The sequence below is a fragment of the Artibeus jamaicensis genome, unplaced genomic scaffold, assembly GCF_021234435.1.
Source record: "Artibeus jamaicensis isolate MK-2021 breed Jamaican fruit bat unplaced genomic scaffold, CSHL_Jam_final contig_233, whole genome shotgun sequence".
Taxonomy (NCBI): domain Eukaryota; kingdom Metazoa; phylum Chordata; class Mammalia; order Chiroptera; family Phyllostomidae; genus Artibeus; species Artibeus jamaicensis.
In genome coordinates this window covers 47215225-47239038 of record NW_026521486.1, presented here as the reverse complement: position 1 = coordinate 47239038, position 23814 = coordinate 47215225, and the positions used below count along the sequence as shown (strand labels likewise).

Below are 23814 nucleotides of genomic sequence, written 5' to 3'. Positions count from 1 at the left end.
TGTACAACTGGCTCATCGAACATGATTTTGTAGATATTATTGCTAATTTTCAATTTAGAATAGTGATACAAAATTTTCTTCTAAAATGATTTAAGTTTGAAAAATAGTTGATTATAATACTAAGTGTAAGTATACTTGTTAAATACAGTAAAAGTTTTAGGAAGATCAAAATGAGTTAAGGTTTAATCTGCAAGAATAATGTCATTAAGGTCTTTGGGAAATTTTTTACTACTAAAGCAAAATATTTTGGTAAGAAACATTCAATTACTGTATAATTTTCTAATCTCAGGTTACCTTTTTAAAATATATGAATTAGAACTTATAAATCTTAACGATTGTTGTTTTCCAATGTAAAGTGTTTTATTTGACACATAAGATCATTCCCTTTGATTTTTTGCACTAAGTTTTAAAAATGAAGATTAAAATGGACATTTTTTTTCTTTTCCAGTTGTACGTGTATTATTCAATCACATAGAGAAATCAGGATTGAAGGGTAATTCCATTGAAGAACTCAAGAAAAGATATGATGGTTGATTTCCATTTTTATTGAAATTATTGTCTGACTTTCACATGTGCATTTTTTCTATTGAAATAAAGTGTTTTGTTCTCTTTTTAAGAAAATGAAATCACAGGAAAGTACAATCTTTGGATATAAGTTAATTAACTATAAAGCGAATTGAGGTTTAAGTGGTAAGAAATATATTCAAGTAAACTATAAGTCTTTTTCTGAAAATAAAAATATAAATGAGGTATACTTGTAAAGATCAGTATTTTATAAGTCATCTACAATGTTTGACATAGATACATTTTTCAGTATCTGTAGATACATTTTATATTTTTGTGAGTTTTGCAACCACAATGACGAGGTTGCTTCGTTAGCACATGAGTAAAGTTGTATTTGTATGGAGGGAGTTGCGCAGGTAACTAGATTGGTTCTTTCTAAGATACTAAGGCTTTCTAGTATTGTTGTGCCGAGACTTTTTCGTATCGTGCTGGTTCACTAGCAAAATTACTTAGTTGCAGGATGTGTATTTTTAGTTTTTATGTTGAAAGGAAACTTTTAACTGGACTTTTTATATTGGTTCATTGAAGAGTCACAACATCCTTAGACTTAATGCTTCATTTTTTTTCCTGTTTGTATCCACGTCATATGTTAACTAAAGGCACATAATCTGAAGCAAAACAAGGTGTAAAAATATTAAAGACTAGCAATGTTTCCATGGTAATCACGTGTAGTGTGCATGTGCGGTGTGTGAGTGTGGCATCAGGAAGCCTTTGAGAGCAGGGCTGGTGCTCTGCTCGTCCCTGTGCAGTGCTACCCCAGTTAGGTGCTCAGTTGATATTTATATGATTGCACGTAATTTGACAGCAGGACTCAATTTTAGTGACTGTTAAAGGATCAGCCTAGCAAATTTTGGGCATCCTGTCAATGTTGTTAAAATCAATTTTAGAGGCTGTCAAGTTGTTAAAAAAAATACTAGGTCACCATCGCATAGCTGTTACCAGAATCAACAATACAGTCAAATTTAAAAGTTTATTTTATACTCTTGATAATTTTTGTTGCATCAACATTATTATGCTTACAGTTGCTGGAATAATCATAATGTATTTGCAAAGGTAATTTCTCCAGAATAAGTTATTGAAATGATCAAAATTTGTATAGCCTGTGTTTTTGCAATACACTTAGGATAGAATTTCTTAATGTTATGCATTGCTAACTGTATTGTCTTTATGGTAAATGACAGACAATGAAATTTAGCCTTTTATGTGTAGCTTATACATGAGTATTGAGTTACAAATGACCTGAAATTTTCTCAAATCATTAGTAAGAAGTTGACTTAGATCAGCAATTTTCAACCTTTTTTATCTCATGGCACATGTAAACTTTTTAGTAAGATTCTGCAACACACCAAAAAATATATTTTTTGCTGATCTGACAAAAAATGGTATACTTTTGATTCCTTTACACTGGCTGGCTACTGTTGTGTTGGTTGTTGTCATTTTTTAAATTTCATAATCTAAAGGAAAAGAGGTCAGTGCCCTGACCAAATAGTCAGGTATTTCTTGTTGGAAAAGTCCTGGTGGCACACTGGTTGAAATCACTGATCTGGATGAGTAGAAGAGTATTCCAAGGGCAAAAAAGTTCTCATATTTTCTTACGTGATCCTTAGAAGAAACTTCCAAGGTAGAAGGGCAGGTAGTTTGATTGCCATTTTTAACGTGAATAAAGGAGATTCAGAGTAAACGTTTCCGTGATTACAGAACCAAAATATAGTAGAGCAGGTTGAGAACATGCTGTCTTCTAACTATTAATCTATAGCTGTTCGAACTACTCCAGTTGGAGTATTTATGTTGTGTTATCTGTGTAGTGACTTGTCCTGAAAAAGTATATAAATCCCAAGATTTGCTTTATAATTTACATTAATTTTTTTTTGATGTTAGCCTGCTTTTTATTATTAGCTCAGGGGCTCATCATTTAGCTGTTGCATCCATGCCGCATTCTCCTCTAACTGGTCTGTGTTCCCAGCTACACTACCACAGATCAGCTCCTTATCGCCACTGGAATGAACTTAAAACTCAAGTCACATGTCACTTCTTTGCTTAAAACACTTCAATGGCTGCCCATCACTTTCAGAAAACTGGCTTCTTAATGTAGAGAAGGCCCTTCATGATCTGGTTCCCACCCCCTCACCTATCTCCCAACAGCCAGGTCCCCGCAAGCGTCCTGCTGCCTGCAAATCCCTGGTTGTATCCTGTTCTCAGATCCCTCCAGCCTGGGCTGTTCTCTGCCTGGACCCTGCCCACCTGGATCTCTCTTTCTCATCCTTCATGTCTGAGCCTAGACATCTCTCCTTTGGGGATGCCTTTCTCCATCCCACTAGGTGAGCTGTGTCCTGCATCTTGGGCTTCTGTGATTGTATTTGTCCCCTTTATAATAGATTCCCCTTCTAGTCTCTGAGATCCTCGAAGGCAGAGGCTGCAGCTTTAATTTTTATATTTTTAACAACTCACACAGTGCCTGGCATATACTATAATGCTGCTGAATTTAAAATTAAGTCCAGAAATCAAAAAGACCTTTGTGAAACCATACATTCCAATATTAAGTTCATAAGACCATCACTATCCTACAAAAAGTGTTCATTGATGATGTGGTAAGTGTGGATTCAGTGGGAACTAAAATGAGTCTTTATATCAGTGGGGTGACGAACATGCATTCTGTTTTCACGGGGTGGCTTTCCAAAGCATGTTACTTGGCACATAATATAAAGTTAAATAATAGCTGAGTACATGAATTCAAGCATTATACGAGGAGATGGAGTATCCGGATGAAGAGTTTTAAATTTGGCTCAAAGAACTTCACTGAACATTGGAGACCTTTTCATCCTCAGTGGGGATTATTTAATTCTACTGTGTTCAGATAGTTTCCGACCCCTCCCCCGCACCAAACAGCTCTTAAGGGGAACAGGCATTTCTGTTTCTCCTGTGGAACTCCTGTTGGTCATAGCAATTCAAGCAGCCTTAGTGATTGATACAGCTGCCATTTATATGCCCTTTACTGTGTGGTAGGCACTGTGCCCGCGGCTTGGCGTGTATCTCCATTCCAGAAACAGGCTCTGAGACAGAAGTTGCCCTGTGGAGCCCGGAGTCAGGCAGAGGTTTGTCTGACAGGCTCTCAGGTGCTTCCTTCTACAGCACTGTCAGCGAGAAGCTGGAGAAGCAGCCAGCAGCTGGCATTTCTGTGGTATTACTGCCCTCCTCTGGATCTTTTAAAAATAGCACAATGTGCCTGAAAGCATGCTGATGAGAATCAAAGTGAAAGTGAGTTTTAATTTCTTAGCAGTGCTGTTCAGTATCCATAGAAACCATCCAGCTGGTCTAGCAGGCACGAAGGTGTGTGTCGTCCTTGGTCACATGGTCAGGTATGGAAACCTGGGAAGAGAAGATGGTGAGAGGAGGGAGTGTGGCCGACAGTCCTGCCTGAGTTCAGTCAGCTGCAGACAGGTCCTGGAGGCCTCCTCTGCCCTTCCCCACGAAGGTCGGATCGGGCAGTTGGGACACGGGAAAGGAATTCGTGTTTATTTGGGCCCTGCGCTGAGCCCGATTCACTCTGGCCTGCTGTAGTTGCCTGATCGCACTGGGAGGCTGTGAGGTCGGCAGGGGAGCGTCACCTCAAAGTCAGTGCCCAGCCATGGCCAAGTCAGAAGCTCCATCTTCCTACACCAAAAAAAAGAGAAAAGCCCCTTTCGAGTGCGTTGCAGGGTCTTTCTAAGGACATGGAGGGTGTTGTGTGAGGGAAATTCCTCCTTCAGTACTTTAGTGCGCGGGATCTGGGTCCAAAATAAATGTCAGACTGGACTTTGAAGAGGAAGAGATGTCACAAAAATGCAGTCACAAAGGCCAAGAGGGAGGGGGTGTACAGTTATGTGTGCGTGTGTGTGGTGGGAAATGGCTAAGAGCCTGTAGGGTACTTGGGTCTGTTTACTTTTTTAAAAATCAGTAATTTTACAGAGTTTTTATTTACTGATTTTAGAGAACTTGGGTCTTTAACTGGTACACAGAGATTCCTGTTTCTCTTCTGCTTTCCCCCCCTTCCCCATTTCTGTTGTCAATAAATTGTTTTGACGTTTACTTTATAGAGTCCATTTAAGTATTCGCTCTCCCTGGGATAATTGGATATGCGTGTAGCCTCAGAGCAAAAACTAGGACATCAAGGCAGATCCTGAATTAGGGTGGAATAGTGCATTTGCTGTGACACAGGCCTGGTTGAGACTAAGAAGTGGCCATAGTTCTGTGGTCATTAGTTTGATATCCCAAAGATTATGCCATGTTTAATCCTCTGTTTTCTACTCTTTGTACCAAGCTTTTTGTGAGGCTGAACATCCTTGAATTCTTTGTGATTAGTTACTGCTCATTGGGCAGGTGATAGCTTGTTAGGATTGCGAGAGAACCAAAAGACTCATCTATTTATGACTCAGCAATAAATAGAGAAAACTGACATGCCAGTCCGGTCCTCTAGCTACTGGCCTGATTATAGCACTAGGAGCCTTTCATTCCAAACCCAGGCCAGTGTTACCCTGGGAGCCTGGCCGTGGTGCACGCTCCGACCATGTCCTCTTCTCCAGCCCTGGGTTGACCGACAGCCATCGGGAAGTGCTGAATACTTCTCCCCCTGGCCTGGTGCAGGGCCTGAAAAACCTCATCTAGTCCTCTTGGAGACAAACAGTTTTACCGTGGCCCAGGCAAATTAGTGTTATTAAATAATATTTATAATTCAAAAGAAGTGACATATGAGCTAATTGGTCCATTAGCAAAGATAATTTTACCTAATAATGCCCATTGTACCTTTTGGCCTTGGAGAGGATGCTGAAGGAGTGCAAAGCCAAGATGGAGTTTAGGGTAATCCAGAAGCGGAAAGGGACTGAGCTGAGGAACCGAGAGGAGGAGGGCAAACTAAACCTATTCACCTTCCACGGGCCAGCGTTTTGCCTGAGTGGGGCCTGCAGGTGCAGAGATCCCAGGTTCACAACCTGACATAAGTATCTGGGTCTCTAGGGTGAGTTTCTCAGTTGATTCAGTGCTGGGCGCTCATAATTTACAGCTCTGGTTACTGTTAGTAATGACTAGATTGAGGTTAGTGGAGGGTGAGGTGGGATGCTGTAAGGTAGGCCCCCACCTCAGCCCTTCTGTAAACCAAATCGCAAGGTCTCCTGAAGCTCCTATTTGCAGACTCCAGAGAGAGCACCAGGTTCAGATTGATGTACATAACTGTCACCAGGTATCCTCAAGGGCTCCAGCTCTGGGGGGTCATTCATCCCTTTGATGGTCCAAAACAGCTTGAGCCTCCTTCCTGTGTTCTGTGGAAGACATCAGTCTTTTCCTGGGTTCCAGAAACACCCAGTCCAGGGAGTGTTTACACGCACAAATCTGCCCTGATGGCCCCTTGTCAGCTTTCTGGGCCTCTGCTGCTGCGGGCTCCCCTGCCCTGGCTGCCCCTAGCCCCTTCTCCCTGCTTCTGTTCCTCTGCAGGCCTGCTTAGCCCCAAACGTGCCCTGCTGTGAGCCTCCCATTCACAGGTTATACTGGAAGACACAGTCTGGTACAGCGTAACTAAATACTTGAGGATGCAGCCAGAGCACTAAGGGACAGAAGAGAAAAGGCATCTGTGCTCCTGGTGTCCACTGTGTTTTTGCAAACCACCGCCCCCCACCCCCCACTTCTAGCTGGCAGAAGCCAGAGGAAGCAAAAACCAGCTATTGTCTGTAGAGGTCACTGTGCTCTGAAGACGGGCTTTACTAGAAGCTCCTGCACTTGGAGCCCTCCTCCTCCCAGGACTTCCCTGAAAGAATGGGTAAGCACTTACTTGAGACATGCTTGGGCAAAAAAAACTGTGTTTCCAGAACAACTGGAGAATCTTCCCAAAGGGGAAAAAAAGTCCAAGAAACACACAAGAATTGCAGAAAGTGCTGTGGTTGCCCCAGCCATTGCTTTAGTTGTTTCATGTCAGTTACCTTCCGCTCTGGGGTTTGACTGCCTTTTTACTCGGCCTCTCCCCTTCTCTTCCATCCAAGAAAACCTGATGTGGATAATTAGAGTCAGTCAGTCAACATCTTCCAACGGGGTGTGTAGGCTGTGAGTAAAGTCCAGCCCTGGAGTCTGAACTGGGACGGAAACAGGCTGCCCCGCGTGTTCGTCGTCTCATCTTTCATTCACGTTTGACTTGTCTTGCATTTGATAGAGTAAAGCAGGACAAAGTCTTCATTAACCAATCAAACAAAGGCGTTAACCCCGTGAGGATTTTGAATCCAGGCCTGATAGAAATTCAGAAAATTACAAAGGGGCACGAGGCTACTTAGATGAACTTGGAAGATGCTGTTACCAGGTCAACTCTCTGTAAATCACCTAAATTCAGCTCTTAAGATTTTCATGACTGTAGTGATCAATACTGATTTTAGTTATATTACTCCTAACGTTTGTTGGAAGGAAAGCAAAGAGCCTTACTTGTATAATTTCTTTAGACAGGCTTTTGACTTGGAGCTGCGTTAGTCCTTCTAAGGGCTGCATTATTAGCTGTGACCCAGGAGATGGCAGTGTGCCTTTCATTTTGGGATTTGGCTGTGAAGTCTTGGACCTCCCCCTGTAAGCTGTCGTGTGTAACAGGGTGATGCATTGCAAAATCATGATGTAATGCGTTTGTGGATCTACTATATACATTAGAACATTAATAAAAAGTTGAATCTGAAATATAGGAATGGGGTTGTGTTATATATTCATAAAATTACTTATTTTTATCAATCAAATAGTGCTCACTTTACCATGCTGGCTATTCAGTGGGTGAAATAGAAATATGTGAACTCACACGGCTAATAGAAATAAAACAGAAGACAGTTACACATTGAATGCAATAGGAGTAAAGAGAAAGGAGTGATTACCACAGTCTGACATCGGCAAGAGGACTTTTCAGGGGGAAGTGGTAATTTAAAGGATGGGTACGGACTTTGGGATAAGGGTGGGTGATTAAACACATTCATTCTCCCTGCCCAGGTCCTACTAAAATAGTAAAGGATTAAAAATGAATAAATCATAAACAGCATAAAGGCAACTGCATTAGGAGACATATCAACACATTTTGGGAAGATGGAGGTGGAGGTAGTTTAGGAAGGATTTGCGTGAAGGAGCATAAGGAAGGTGTTACAGCGTGAATTGTGCTCCACCCCAGAATTCACATGGTGAGGCTCTAACTGCCAGCGCCTCAGAATGTGACTTGATTTGGAGATAGGGTTCTTAAAGAGGGAATTAAGTGGACCCAATCCAATATGATCGTTGTCCTCAGGAGAAAGATCAGGAAAGTTCTGGATCTAAAAAAACAAAGATTAGGACGCAAACAGGTAAGACCACAGGAATGCAAGGAAGAAGGGCTATCTGTAAGCTAAGGAATCCAGAAGAAACCAGTCCTACTGAACCTTGATCCCAGACCTCCTGCCTCTAGAATTGTGAGAAAATGCATTTTTATTGTTTAAGGTACAGTCTGTATTAGCTATGGCAGCCCTAGTGAGCTAATACAGAGGCACTCGACATTCCAGAACCCTTGAGAGACCAAGGAAAACCAGGTGCAATAGGTAGGTGTCTATCATTAATTTTTTGAAATTCTCACTATTATTACTTTAAATATTTCTTCTTCTGGTATTCCTATCACGTGTATGTTACACCTTTTGTAATTGTCCCATGGTTCTTAAATATTCTATTCTGTCATGTTTTTCCTTTGCATTTCGGTTTTGGAAGTTTTGTGTTCTTCATTTAGATCTCTGATTCATTTTGAGTTAGTTTTTAAAAATTGCGCTGCCCAGGTCTTCCCGTGTCATGTTGGATGAGAGTGGTGAGAATGAATTGTCCCTGGCTTGTCCCAGTTTTGGGAGCAGCCGTCTTTCCCTGGAAGCAGAGTGCTCACTGTCGGTTTTGTCTGTTTTGTTAATGCTCTTTATCAAATTACGGAAAGTTCCTTCTATTTTTATTTTTCTGAGAATTTTGTTTAAAAATTAAGAATGAATGTTAAATTTTTTCAAAAGCTTTTTCTGTACATAATGAGATCATGTCATTTTTTTTTCTCATTAGTTTTTTAATATGGTGGATTACATTGATTGGTATTCAAATATTCAATTAGGCTTGGATCCCTGGAATAAATCTCACTGGATTATGGTTTAACATATTTTTATGTGATGCTGAATTATGTTTTCTGATATTTTGTTAAGGATTTTTTATATCTATATTCATGTTGAATACTGGTTTGTAGGGGTTTTTTGTACTGTCTTTGGTTTTGGTGCCAGAGTAATACTGGCTTCATAACATGCATTGGGAAATGTCATCTGTTTTCTGGAAGAGAGTGTGTACAATTGGTACTAATTTTTTCTTCAAACATTAGACCACGTTCTTCAGTGCAACAATCTGGGCCTGGAAATGTATTTTTTATGGGAGTGGGGCTACAGTTAATTTACAAATTAAAAATTTTAAATATTATTAAGTTATTTCACACTGAATGATAATGGTAGCTTTGTTTTTGTGAGGTATTGATCCATGTCTTCTAAGTTGTCAGATGTGTATGTACAAATCTGTTCGTGATACTTTTTATCCTTGAAGTAATAATTTCAATGGTTTTAAATGTGTTGAGATTAGTTTTGTGGCCCAGGATATGGTATATGATTTGTGGGCACTTGAAAAAACTATGCATTCTGCTGATGTGGGTGGAGTATCAAAATTTTGTAAACATCAGCACATTGGTTGATGGTGTTGAGTTCTTCTGTGTCTTTGCTAATGTTTTTTCCAGTTCTATTAATTGTTAAGAGAGGAGTGTCGATATCTCCAGCTATGATCATGGTTTGTGTATTTTTTACTTAAGTTCTATCAGTTTTTGTTTCCTGTATTTTGCAGCTCTGCTCTTTGATACCTACACATTTAGGATCTCTATGTCTTCTTGGTGGATGGATCCTTTTGTCATTATGTAATGTTCCTTCTTGTTTCTAGTGATTTTCTTTGTTCTGAAGCCTACTTTGCTTAATATTAATATAGCCACTGCTGCTTTCCTTTGGTTAATCTTTGCATGATATGCCTTTTTCTGTCATTTTACTTTCAACCTTCTTGTATCATTGTATCAAACTGAGTTTCTTGTAGACAGTGTATAGTTATGTTTTAAAATCCAACCTCCTGATTTCTGTATATTTAGTTTGTGTATTTAGACCATATATATATATGTACATACATACACACACACATACATATATATACTTAAATATATTTTATTGGTTATGCCATTACAATTGTCCCATTTCCCCCCTTCATTCCCCTCCACCCTGCATACCCTCCCCACCCACATTCCCTACCTTTAGTTCTTGTCCATGTGTCATAACTTCTTTAGCTTCTACATTTCCCATACTATTCTTGCCCTCCCCCTGTCTATTTTCTAACCACCATCTATGCTACTTATTCTCTGTACCTTTTCCCCCTTCTCCTCCTCCCACTCCCCTGTTGCTAACCCTCCATGTGATCTCCATTTCTGTGGTTCTGTTCCTGTTCTAGTTGTTTCCTTTTGTTTTAAGTGTGGTTGTTAACAATTGTGTTTGCTGTCATTTTACTATACATGTTTTTTATCTTCTTTTTCTTAGATAAGTAGTTTTAACATTGCATGAAATAAGGGCTTGGTGATGATGAACTCCTTGAACTTGACCTTATCTGAGAAGTACTTTATCTGTACTTCAATTCTAAATGAAAGCTTTGCTGGATAGAGCAGTCTTTGATGTAGGTCTTTGGATTTCATGACTTGAAATACTTCTTTCCAGCCCCTTCTTGCCTTCAAGGCCTCTTTTGAGAAATCAGCTGACAGTCTGATGGGGACTCCTTTGAAGATGACAGTCTCCATATCTCTTGCTGCTTCTAGAATTCTCTCCTTCATTTCAGTTTTGGCTAATGTAATTATGATGTGCCTCAGAGTGTTCCTCCTTGGGTCCAACTTCTTTGGGACTCTCTGAGCTTCCTGGACTTCCTGGAAGTCTGTTTCCTTTGCCAGAATGGGGAAGTTCTCCTTTATTATTTGTTCAAATAAGCTTTCCACTCATGGCTGTTCCTCTTCCCCTTCTGGTACCCCTGTAATTCGGATGTTGGAATGTTTAAAGATGTCCTGGAGGTTCCTAAGCCTCTCCTTATTTTTTTGAATTCTTGTTTTTTCTTTTTTTCTGTTTCTTTCTTTCTTCCTTCTGGTCCACTCCATTGATTTGAGTCCCAGTTTCCTTTCTATCACTATTGGTTCCCTGTGCATTTTCCTTCATTTCACTTAGTGTAGCCTTCATTTTTTCATCTAATTTGTGACCAAATTCAAGCAATGCTGTGAGCATTCTGATCACCAGTGTTTTGAACTGTGCATCTGATAGGTTGGCTAGCTCTTAATTGCTTAGTTGTCTTTTTCCTGGAGCTTTGATCTGTTCTTTCCTTTGGGCCATTTTTTTTTTTGGTCTTGTTGCGCCTGTTATGTATGAGGGGCAGAGCCTTAGGTGCTCACCAGGGTGGGGCAACCCAGTCACTGGGTTGTGATGCTGTGTGTGGGGGCGAGGTCCGAGAGGTAACAATGGCACTTGCTCCTGCTCTCTGTCAGATTTCAGTCCCTTCCCAAACTCTCCTCCAAGCAAACTGGGCCTTTCTGTTGCTGATTCCTGGGTGGGTGGGCTTGTGTATGTTCTGGGACCCTGTGGGTCTCTCCAACAAACTCTCCTGTGAGGTTGGGGGTCTCTCCAGCACTGCAACCCTCACGGGTGTTTTCAATTGGTGTTTTGAGGCTTTATTTCCCCAAGCTGGGACCTTGGGTTGTGCCATCTGTCTTGCTCCCCAGTTTCGCCTGGTTTATCTGCTTGTGAATATAGGACTGTCTGGTCAGCCAGTCGCCTTGTGCACTGTGATCAGCTTCAGAATCACCACCTCGGTGGGTCTGCCCATTGCCACCCCATACCTGGGGTCTGCCAGCCACTGCCCGTGTGCCCAGGGTCCGCCCGCTGCCCCCTTGTGCTCCTGGGGTTTGTCAGCTGCTGCCTTGGGATCCCGGTGCCACTTTTTTTTTTGCCTCAACCCTTCTTTGCCTGACCCCACACCTCCTACTGGTTTGGAGGAATGTTTCTATTTTAACTCCTTGGTTGTCAGACTGCCGTACAGTTCAGTTTTCTGTCAGCTCCGGTTGTTATTTTGTTTCTAAATTGTTGTTGTCCTTATTTTGGTTGTGCAGAGGAGGCACGGTATATCTACCTATGCCTCCATCTTGGCTAGAAGTCTTAGACTATTTATATTTAATGTAATTATTGAAGTGTTAGGACATGTCTGCTCTTTTATGTTTTCTGTATGTTCTTACCATTTTTCACTTTTGTTTTTTTTTTCTTGCCCTTTTGTGTGTTACTGGAACATTTAAAAATTCCATTTTGATATACCTATCTTTTTTTAAAAGTGTATCTTTTAATATAGCTTTTTTATTGCTTGCTTAGTTTTACATTATATATGTATAATATAAATACATTATATACATATAACTCACCAAAGTCTACCGGTGTCATTTCACCAGTTTGAGTGCAGTGTAGAAACCTTACCTCTCTTTATGTCCCTTCATCCTCCCCTATTCGTAAGTCTTCAACATTTTCTCTGTGTACATTTAGGACCATATCAGACAATGTGATAAAGTCCGGACTCCCCATCAGGCCTCCTTTGAAACAGCCCATCAGGGAGGGGGATGGGCATCTCCTTCCTGCTGGGTGGGGGCGGGAGTCAGGTTGCCCCATGTGGTCTCCACTGATACTGTGAGTGGTTGGCCTGCTGCTTACTGGCCAGTGGGGACGAAATTCCTGGCTCCCCATTTGGCTTCACTTACATCCACCTTTTTGGGTGTGGGAGCCCCTCATTAGACCCTCATGAGTGGCAGCCAAGGCTTCCTATTTGGCCTTTGCTGGGGTGGGGGAGAGTGGAGCTACAGATTCCTCTGTGGTGTTTGCTGCATGGAGTAGGACAGCTTTTACGTAAAAGTTTCTGTCTGGTTCCTTTCTTGATCCTTTGGTGAGAGAGAACAGAATTTCAGGGGGCTTTCGGTATGTGCCCCTGGCGTTTCCAGGCTGCGGGTCTCTTCAGCAACACATTTGGAATATATGAAGCGAAACACCAACCCAGAACATTCAACCCTGTGTTCTTTGGGTCCCGAAGTCCCTCGTCAGCCTTCCTCTTTCTACTTTTCAGTCTTCTTATGTTTGATTTCTAAATAATGTCCAGAGTTTTTAATTGTACTTAGCAGAAAAAAATAGGGAAAGTACACTTGCCACTGTTTGAAAATATTTTATGTACTTTCAAACTTAATCGCACCAGGTAAATTAAATAAAAATGTATTCATCATGCTTGGTCCCTCACTTTTTCTTATTTTCCATCAGGAAGTCCTCTTAGTGCTATCTCTGGAGATAGATATCTCTGAGTCAGATCCTGTCCTCTCCGCCTTCCATCAGCCAAGGTCAAGTCAGCATGTCTTTCCTGACCACCACAGTTAGGGAGCTGGTCTCCCTGCTTCCCCTCTTGCTCCTACAACTCAATCTCTACACAACTATTAAGAGTAAACTTCTAAAAACAAATTACTTCATATTATAACCCAGATTAAGAATCTTTAAAAGGCTTTTCATTACACTTTGAATACAATATGAATTTGTTATCCTAGTCTATTAAGTCCCCAAATATCTACCCCTTGCCTACATCTCCAACTGCGTCCCCTCCATTCCTCCTTTAAATCAAAATGCTCCCATCATACTTACCTCATTTTTCTCTCCTAAGTCCTGTATCTCGTACCTGCCTCAGGCCCTTTGCATTTGCTATTGCAGAGCCCAGAGTGCACTTCTCCCAGGTATTCACAGGGTTCCTTTTACTCCTGTGAATTCCAGCTTAATCCTGACCTCTTCTGAGAAGCCTTCCCTACCACCTCCCTTACCTAAATCACTTTCTGTATCAACACCCTGTTTAATTTTCTCTAGTGTTTGCCACTAATATCTCTGGTCTATTGTTTACTAGCCATTAGCCATCTTTTCCCTCCTAGATATAAACTTCATGAGATCAGGGTCATTGCCTAGTCTCTCTACTGAGACATACTGGGGACACAGTAAATAACTTGTACTGAAAATGGGTTTAACTCTCATTGAGCTAATTATCTATAAGGGTCTATGTTGGGTGCAAGACTATTTTACACCTGACATATCATTGCATCAGAACACTGACTTTTTGCTACAGATATCTTTATAAAGGAGGAAACTGAGGCTTGAGGAGATTCAGTACTTCCCCCAGTGGGGGTGAATTCGAGTCCGCCAACATTCACCGAGGGCGCGCTGCATGCCAGGCCCAGTGCACAGTGCCAGGAGTGCGAAGGGGATTACAGCAGGGCTCGTGCCCGCTATTGCTCAGGCTGGTGCGGGAGACAGAGCACAGACCTCTCTTTGTACTGCACTGTGATGTGCGGGCCCGCAGTGGCAAACATCATCCCAAAGGTAGGAAGAGAACACTGAAAGAACTGTGTGACTAATTCTGTGGGATGGTTGGATGTAGATTTTGAAAAGCTTTACAGAGAAGATAGTGCTTGAGCTTGGCCTTCAGAGATGAGCAGGGCTTTGCCGGGTGCAGAAGAGGCAATAAGGGCTTTCCAGGGAAGAAGAGATGTGAAAGCAGAGAGGCTGAAAGGGCGCACCTTCCAGCAGGTTAGCTGTTTGGAAGCTGGACCTCCACACACGCACTAAGGTCAGCATTAACGTGAATCTGGCTGAAACACTGAACAGGCTCATTCTTTTCTGAGTTAATGAATTTTTGATCTACCTCCTAGAGTCAATAAAAGTTAGCTTTGTGTAATTTTTCTTCAAAGGGTTGTGTGGTTTTCCTCAATTAGCCTCTTGTATTTGAATGAACTTCGGCTGCACCACGTAGAAGGGGGGAAAGGGCGTGGTACACTCACAGAGAGCCCGGTTTGCTTGTCCGGGTGGCACAGGCTGAGGAGCTGTGCTGGGGAAGGCTCTCTTACTCCCTGCCAAAGTGACCACATGGCATGATGTCGCCGAACTAGGAATTCTGCTGCGGAGCCGACCTTGCTGACTGGAACACAAACAGCACTGGAAGAGAAACACATAAAACTGTTACTGGATGTTAAAACCTCCCGGAGAATGAACTTGTGAGCATCCTCCCTCGGTGCTATCCAGTGTCCTCAGGGACAAGGGAGCAGGGTTTTGGCTGTGGGGGAATGACGAGAAGAATAAGGACGAGTGTCGAGTGCATGCCGAGCTAGGTGCTCTGGTGCTTTTTGCATTTTAATATACTCAAGGCTATTCTCTTAAATTTGCAGGTTGGCTCCGTGAGGCACATAGAGGTTCAGTAGCTTGACTGAGGTCACACAGCTAACAGTCCTAAAGCTGGAATTCAAACCCAGGTCTGCTTCCAAATGACACTGCCCCTCTACACCACCCCGTGCAGTAGCAGGGGTCACTGCGGTGGAGGGGGCGGGAAGGATGGGGGTGGTGAGCGTGGCAGGAAAAGAATGGCAACGGGGCAGGTAGAGCCCGGAGGTCACAGTGCACTCAGTTTGCAATCACACTGGGCTGGCCCCGAGATCAGCGCAGTCTCTCTGGTCCAGGAGTTGTCTCCCTGACCTTATCTCTGTGCCGTCTTCTGAGCGTTTGGGGGGACAGAAGCATTATGTGTGGATTGGCTGGTAAATTTCCTGACAAAAAAGAATGTACCGGACAAGTGTTTTAAGTGGCCTGCTTGCTTACTTCTTGCGGTGAATCTGCGGCTTGGAGGTGATCAGAGACCCTTTCATCCGATGGCACATCACGGAGGAGTCGGGCAAACAGCGTCAGGTGCAGACTGGCTTGAGCCCACCGTCCCCCCATCCTTGGGAAGACCTGTGTGATTCTCGGCCAGGTTCCCTTCCTGCTCATACTCAGGTCCCTTGGAAGCAGCAGCACGACTCCTAAGAATCTGTCACCCAGAAATGAGGACGACAGTCTGCAGGGAACGGCTTCCTCTGCGTGTTACATAAGTTTTGTCCTTCAGAGGTTACAGAGGATCGTACACAGAGCCAAACAAGAAAGCTGTTGTGCAAGTTGTGATTGGGGCGCCCCCCCCCCACACACACACAGCAGTGGCCTGCCCATCTCCTACTCCTTGTATTATAGATGTGCAACAAAATACAAAAGGCCTTCAAGTGGCAGGCAGTTCTCCACTCTGCGGTTTCTAGCCCCCAAGCAGGCTGTCCGTGGGGTTAATGTCAGGGTCTCAGTCCCCCGCAGGCCATGCCAGGGCGCTCCCCCTTCCTCGGAGCTGGACGCTGGATATCGCTCACTCTTTCAGTCCTTTAGGGAACAAGCATTTTATTCGGTGACTATCACTACATGTACCTTGAACAGTCACTTAAGTTCTATGGATTCAGTGGCCAAGGAGATAATGTTGGCTCTTTATTACAGTGAAAATAAAATCTCATCAGCATCAGGGAGACTCTGCTTGTTTATTTCACTCCAGCCACACTGCTTTCTATTCCTCGAACATGCCTGGGGCCTCTCCCTGTCTCTCGTCCCTCCTCATCTGGCAGGTCTCAGCTCAGAGGTTGCCTCCTGAGAGAGGTCCTCCCCATCACCCAGACTGAAGCTACGCTCTCTCTGTGGCCACTCACCTGCACTGGCCATGCTCTAGCCAGTGCATCTGCTTCTTTTATTGCAACCATACCATTTATCGCTACCTGATTTATCTCTAATTTATTGGATATTTGTTTCTTGTTTGTGTGCTCCCCTCCAGAATGTTAGCTTCCTGCAAACAGGAAATTTGCCTGTTTACTATACTCCTGGCACTTGAGTAGCTCAGAAGAATCTGTAGTAGTTGTTCAATAAATTTTGTTGCATGAATGCATGGATAAATGGCAGTGTTCTTGCCTTTCTGCTTGAAGTCTAGAGAGGTGGCATCACATTAGAACTTAACTTCAAGAGTCAGGCAGCTAGGGTTTGAATCCCAGGTCTGGGGCTGGTGATCCAAAGTCCCTGAACTTCTGATTCTCCCTCTTTAAAAAGAAGATAGTACTCAAACACCCAACTTCAAAGAGTTGGTGTGGTGATTAAATGAGAACGTTCATCTAAAGTGTGTGGTGTTAGGTTTGCAACATAGCAACAATAAATGTTGTTTTATTATTATTGGGAGTGAAACTAATGGGAACCAAATAAAATGTAAAAGCCTGTAAGAAAATGTAGTGAGTGGGATCTAGGTAGGTGGAGGACAGGCAGTCCCAAATGAAGAGCCATATCCAGCCAGTTAGGCCCATGATCCAAATCAATAAACCATTTGATGAGGGTCCTCCCTGGCATCCTAGTACTGGGAGAGTCCCCCCCTGTTCTCCTTGGCCCTCGGTCACTCTTGTCCATTCGCCTGCAGCCTGAGTCAGGCTCTTCATCACAATGGAGGCAGCAGCCATCTAGCTGCGAGCTCTTTGAGATCACTTTCTCTCATTTGCAGTAGATTCTGGGTCACGTATTGGAAGAAACACACCAGCCCTGTATCTGCTGTCTGTTCAGATCTCATGCTTCCTTCTACATGCTCTATCTAAATTAAATCACTGTTCCCTGAGGAGCCCTCTGGCTATCAGCTCCTATTTTTGGAAAAGTAGCCGAAACTCGGATCTCTGAAAACACGATGCCCGAGGGTCCCCACTCTGGTCTGGGCTCCCCCCTGACTGCTCTGCACATGCACACAGGCCACCGTGGCCCTGAAGGTTTCTGTTTCTTTTTTTCCTGCCACTGGGAAATTGTTCAGGCAGGGACACCAGTGGTATCCTGAAGTCAAGCCCTTGTCTACCAGTAATTCCAGGATGTCCCTTGAAGGCTCTGAAGTCAGCACCCCAAGGACAGCACTGAGGTTCTGCTTCTCATGGCTGTCTGGCTCTTTTGTGGATGAGTAGATAGACTCCTGAGAAGAAATGACATGTAATAGCAAGCTAGAGGTCTGCAGGGGGAAGAAGTAAACTTGGAAGCTCAGATTACATACTGGATTGAGAATATTGTCAAAAGCCAGCTGTTAACAGTCCTGGAATCTGTTGCTATTTTCAGTAATACTTGTGAGTAGAGCTGCAGGGTGGGGATGCAGGTACCCGATGGTGCTCCTGTGAGCCAGCCATGCGGAGGTCTCTGTTACAGGGCTGAGGGGCCCATCAGACGGGGAAGTGTGTCAGGACCAAGGGGCCAGGGCTTGGCTTTTGCGTGAAGCACTTACCCTAGAATGGGCACTGCTACCACTGGGTCTGGCTCCTGGGGTGGGGGGATTAACCCTGAAAATGGGGGCCCACAAACAGATGCAAACCCCTTTCTTTGGTTTCCCTCAGCAGAACTTGGACAAACTGGCATTTTCAAGGGGATTTTATCAAACTCTAAAAGAAAACATAGACTATAAAGGAAGACAAACCTAGAAGCATAATAAGCTTAGCTCACACCGTCCAGGTCCCTAGTGTCACCCTAGGCAGTCTGCGCCATTCTGCTGTGTCCTGTGCCCCCTGATCTCAACTCCTAGGCTGCCTCCAGGTGGATGACATCTCTCCCCTGATGGCAGAATCTGGTTTCCCAGAAGTCAGCACTTGGTTTCCCTGATGCTTTCAGTTCTTCAAGGTCAAGGCCAAGGCCAAGGTCAAGGCAAAATGCTAATTCTTCCTCTCATATAGGGACTTCCCACTCAGTTTTAGATGCTGGTCTAAAGATGGGCCTTTTTCCAGCTACCCAAAAAGATGGCACATTTCAGGTGGGATCTTTCTCTGCTTAGAGAAACAGTTTTTTCCTCAACATGCCCAATGGTGAGACAATGAACATTCATTTGAGAACTTCCAACAGAGCTTCATGGAGAAATTGCCTGATAAATGGTGCTCCAATGGGGCAAATTAATTTTTTTAAAATATATTTTATTAATTATTCTATTACAGTTGTCCCAAATTTCCTTTTTCCCCTGGCCCTGCCCAGTACCCCCATTCCCTCCAGCATTTCCCCCCTTAGTTTGTGTCCATGGGACATGCATATAAGTTCTTTGGCTTCTCTGTTTCCTATACTATTCTCAATCTCCCTGTCTATTTTATACCTACTAATTATGCTTGATCCCTATACCTTTTCCCCCTCCTAGCTGAAAACCCTACAAATGATCACCATATCTGTCATTGTGTTCCTGTTCTGGTTGTTTGCTTAGTTTGTTTTATAGATTCGGTTGTTGGTAGTTGTGAATTTGTTGCCATTTTAATGTTCATAGTTTTGATCTTTAAAATTTTTTAAAATATTTTATTTCTTTATTTTTAGAGAGAGGGGAAGGGAAGGAGAAAGAGAGGGAGAGAAACATTGATGTGTGGTTGCCTTTCACATGGCACCCACTGGGGACCTGGCCCACATCCCAGACATGTGCCCTGACTGGAAATTGAACCGGTGACCCTTTGGTTCACAGCCCGTGCTCAATCCACTGAGCTACACCAGCCAGGGCTGATCTTCTTTTTCTTAAAGAAGTCCCTTTAACATTTCATGTAATAAGGGCTTGGTGATGATGCCCTCCTTTAGCTTTACCTTGTCTGGGAAGCACTTTATCAGCTCTTCAGAGTAATCTAGATTGTAGGTCCTTGCTTTTCATCACTTTGAATACTTCTTGCCAGTCCCTTCTTGCCTGCAAATTTTTTTTTGAGAAATCAGCTTATAGTCGTATGGACACTCCTTTGTTGGTAACTTTCTTCTTTGTCTTGCTGCTTTGAAGACTCTATCTTTAACCTTGGCATATCTTTAACCTTTTAATTATGATGTATCTTGGTGTGTTCCTTTTCAGGTCCAACTTGTTTGGGACTCTCTGTGCTTCCTGGACTTGTATGTCTATTTACTTTGCCAAATCAGGGAAGTTTTTTTTCATTATTTTTTTCAAATAAGTTTTCACTTTCTTGTTCTTCCTCTTCTTCTACTGACACACCTATGATTTGGATGTTGGTATGTTTGTAGATGTTCCAGAGGGTCCTTATACTATCCTCATTTTTTAAAATTCTTTTTTCTTCTCCCTGTTCTGATTGAATGCTTTTTCCTTCCTTGTGTTCCAAATGATTGATTTAATTTTTGGCTTCTTCCTCACTCTTGATGTTTCCCTGTAGATTTTTCTTTATTTCTCTTAGTGTAACCTTCATTTCTTCCTTTATGTTGTTGCTGTAATCAGTGAGTTCTTTGAGCATACCAAGCACCAGTGTTTTGAACTCTGCATCTGATAGGTGGTTATCTCCATTTCCTGTGATTCTTTTCCTGGGGTTTTGTTCTGTTCTTTTATTTGGGCCATATTTCTTTGTCTCCTCAATTTGTCAATCTCCCTGTGTTTGTTTCTGTGTATTAGGTAGAGCTGCTTTGCCCTCTTGTCTTACTAGCATGGCCTAATGTTGAAAAGGCACCTGTAAATTGTGTGGGGTGGAGCCTTAGGTAATTCCCCAGAGTAAGGCAACATGCTTCATTGCTCTGTGTGTGGGGAGGGCTTGGAGATGGGACCGTGCCACTGCCTGGCTTCTGGAGGTTTGCCTGGCACACTTGCCCTGTTTCTAGTCACTTCACCCACTTCCCGTATGTGACTGGTGCCCCTCCGGCTGTTGCCCTGGTGGTGAATCCCACAGGGGGTAGGTTTGTGTACATTCTAGATCTGTGGAGGCCCTTTAAACAGAGACTTCTGATGATCTGGCAATTTCTTTTGTTGCCCCAACTCCCACTGATTTTTACAGCCAGAAGTTATAGGGATTTATCTTCCTGGTGCTGGACCCTGGGCTGTGTGGTCTAACCTGGGGCTGGGATTACTTGCTCCCAAGGAATCCCTCCCGATTTTTATCCACCACACGTGAATGTGGGACCATCTTTTCCATGGCCGCTGGCTCTTCACGCCACACTGCATCTTGCACCTCTCAGACTGTCTCTGCGATTCTGCCCCTTCCTGCTTGTCTGGATGAATGTGGATTCTTTAAATCCTTGGTTGCCAGACTTCCATACAGTTTGATTTTCTGATGGTTCTGGGTGTGTTATTTGTTTGGAGATCTAGTTATAATTCTTTCTATGGTTGCATGAGGTGGTGAAGCATGTCTACCTATGCCTCCATCTTGACTGGAAGTCCCTAAAGAGTGAAGGTTTAGAAAGACGCAGTTTGGAAACCTTTCCCTTTTCCTCAGTGCCTTTCTCAGTGTATCTCTGTTTTGGTGTCATTCATGACAGTCACACATTTAACATATTTCTCGTCACTAATTATACCTGTGAGCTTTTCTTAGCTTCTCTGCAGGTGGGGTTTCCATACTGTGCGGTGTGCAAGGAGCACCGCCTTCGCTGCAGTGGGAAGGGTCTCGTCTCTGGGGGGGGGGATTCTTTCCTACAGTGTGGGAGGAAGAGTTTACTGAACTGCGTGGTTTCCACATTTTAACTCCTAAACATGCCTTTTATACCTTTCATATCTCAGTGAGCTCCTTATTTTTCTACCAGATACCACCTTTAATAAAACATTTGCTTCCTTACTTTTTCTCTTCTTTTTAAAAGAAATTTACTTTTCCATGACAGTTGATATTCAATATTATTTTATATAAGTTTCAGGTGACTTGCTCACTTTTAAAATGCAAATTTGTTGGGCTGACATTGATTAATAAGATCGTATAGTTTCAAAAGCACGTTTCTTTGATCCATGATCTATATACTACACTGTGTGCCCAGCACCCGCAGTCAAATCTGCCAAGCCGTGGAGACAACCGAAGGGCCTTCGGCAGCGGAGTGGCCAGAGAAGCCGTGGTGCACGTGTAATATGGGACACCAGTCAGCCGTAGGGAAAGCCATAGTACCGCCGTGTGTGACAATATCGATGGGCCTTGAGAATGTTATGCCAAGTGAAACAAGTCAGTCAGAGAAAGCTAAGGATCGTATGAATTCACTCCTATATGGAATGTAAGACTGAAACTCTTTGACACAGACAACAGTGTGGTAGTTACTTTTTTTTTGATCCAAGACTCAGCCATTCATTTTTATGACATAACCAGTGTTTCTCCACTGAGGTGGTAATTCCAGAGCGAGGCAAAGAAACTTAGACATATTAGTCCACAGCTAAGCTGTGTAGCACATGTGATGTTGTTTCATGTTTTAAAATAGCCATGTATCCTTCTTCACGGTGTGGGGGGACACATGAGGTGAAGAGGTTGGAGGAGGAGTTGGTTATGTGCGCCCAAATGGGTTGGTACAGCTGGGGTGGCTGTGGGTGGCGGGGCACGAACTCGGCAGTTCTGGGCAACGAGTGTGGAGAGGTGGCGGGTTGATGAGGTTGGGCTGAGACTGGCTGTGAGGAGGGTCACGGAAGATGGAGCTGCAAGGGGGCGGATTGTGGATCCGCTCACGCACCAGACTGAGCAGCTAGAGAGGGGCCTGAGCTCAGCAGCCACCCTGAGGAGCCAGCCTTTGGGAGACGGGCCCGGCTGCCAGGCGTAAGACGGCCGTGTTCATTTTAATCGCGGAGTTGTAGACAGCAGTGGGTCGAACGAGGAAACCATAACCTATAAATATTTTATTTAGGAAAACATAATATTTACATTACGTTGTGGATTTTCAGATACGAATGCGGCCTTTTCTTTCTTCCCTGCACTGCCTTGCGTCTCTTCCACATCGTCAGTTAGTCGATCCTGTGCCCCTTTCTGCTGGGGAGGGGACCTGGGAGACAGGTGTGCGGGCATCTTCTTGGCTTCTGTTTTCAAAAGCCCTGTCCTCCAAGGAGCAGGAAATGTATTCTGAAGAACAGAAAAAGTATCCTGGCCGGAAACGGAAGGAAAGTGCCATTTTTCAAAGACTAGAAATATAAAAATCTCCGCCTTGTCCCCGAGGGTGGGTGTGACCTGCTTCCCAGCCAGAACCCCCGCGGTCAGAGCCCTCAAGGGCATCAGGACACTGCGGCCGTGGGCAAGTCCCCGAAGGCCTGGGACTCGGAGGGCTTCGTAGACACCGCCCAGTACAAGCCGATGACACGGTCACCAGAAGGGACCCTGTCCCTCCAGCTCCTGGCGCTGGGTAGGATTCCAGAACCGTGGCTGGAAACTGATGCTTCTGCGTGTGTCCCCTTTCCTCGCACACTACTGCCCTTGCAGCACCGCTCACCCCCCCGCGCGGAGGTTTCTCCCACCCCGAGCCACTCTCTGTGGCGCCAGCTGGGGGCCCCACCATTTCACTCAGTCCTGACACTGTCTACCTGGGGATAGTGTCAGATTCTACCGGTTAAGGGCTCAGTCCCAAGAGACAGCCCCCACTGCAGATGCCAATCCCAAGTAGCAGGTCCTCAGACTGTGGACACTTCTGTCTGACTTGGCTACAGATCAGAAGTGCCCATGACCTCCTCTTCCTTGAATTCAGTTATGTGAGCTAGAACAGCTCAGAGAACTCAGGGAGACATGTTTATCTGGTTAATTTATAACAAAGGATCTGATACAGGATACAGATGAATAGTTAGCTGAAGATATATGTAGGGGTCTGGGAGGGTCCGGAGCACAGGGGCTTCTGTCCCTGTGGAGTTGGGGTGCCCCACCCTCCCAGTGTGGATGTGTTCACCTACCTAGAAGCTCCCCGAACCCTGTCCGATGGCAATGTCTATGGAGGCTTCCTCACGTGGGCACGACCGAGGACTGCCTCCGTTTCTGGCCCCCTTCCCCTTTCTGGGGGGTGGGGCAGTGGGTCTGAAAAGTCCGAAGTTCTAGTCATGGCCTGGTCTTTCTGGTGACTGTCCCTCATCCGGGAGCTGCCGGAGTCTCTCATTAGCACAGAAGTCACCACCGTCATCCAGGAAAGTCCAGGGGTTCCAGGAACCCTGTGTCAGCTGGTGGGGACAGAGACCAACTGTGCATTTTCTGTTCTCTCTCAGTGGCTCCTCCCAGGGAGAGGCTGGGAACAGCATATTTTCACGCTCCCAGCAGCAGCAGGATTTAAAGCCGCAACTAAGCTGAGTTGTAAAAAATAAAGCTATGATTTTTGACACCAGGGCATATGAATTGAGATTCATACCTGCTACACGGTTAATTTAGCAAGAGTGTAAATTTTCAGCGTACATGGCTATTTGAGTATTGGATAGAAACAGATTTCTGCAACTGTCCATTGGCAAACCTGGGCAGAGAGTTCAGGCCCCTGGCCTGGGGGTGGTGCAGAGGGCCCTGGGCTTGGAGCAGCCCTGCCTTGGAGACAGTCCCGCACTGCCTCACACCAGCATGGTGACTGAGCCAGGGCTGCCATATAAACGCAGGACACCCAGGTAAAT

At 44.1% G+C, this 23814-nt stretch overlaps 1 protein-coding gene and 1 long non-coding RNA gene across 3 annotated transcripts in view; one reads left to right on the top strand and one right to left on the bottom strand.

Moving 5' to 3' along the window:
• The window catches only part of RPAP3 (RNA polymerase II associated protein 3), a 36349-nt gene extending 31300 nt beyond the window's left edge, over positions 1-5049 (top strand). The window contains exon 17 of one of the 2 annotated variants that reach the window (XM_037135479.2): positions 449-5049. In XM_037135479.2, coding sequence (XP_036991374.2) covers positions 449-534 — 86 coding nt within the window. In that variant the 3' untranslated portion in view covers positions 535-5049. The remainder of the gene's footprint in view (positions 1-448) is intronic. The other variant, XM_037135468.2, reaches the window with a different exon arrangement.
• Positions 5050-14290: 9241 nt separating this feature from the next.
• LOC128626907 (uncharacterized) lies at positions 14291-23384 on the bottom strand. The gene is made up of 3 exons (XR_008391019.1): positions 23119-23384; positions 22109-22324; positions 14291-14645 (listed from the first exon to the last, which is right to left on the bottom strand). It is a non-coding gene; the product is annotated as an uncharacterized LOC128626907 (long non-coding RNA).
• Positions 23385-23814: the final 430 nt, after the last annotated feature.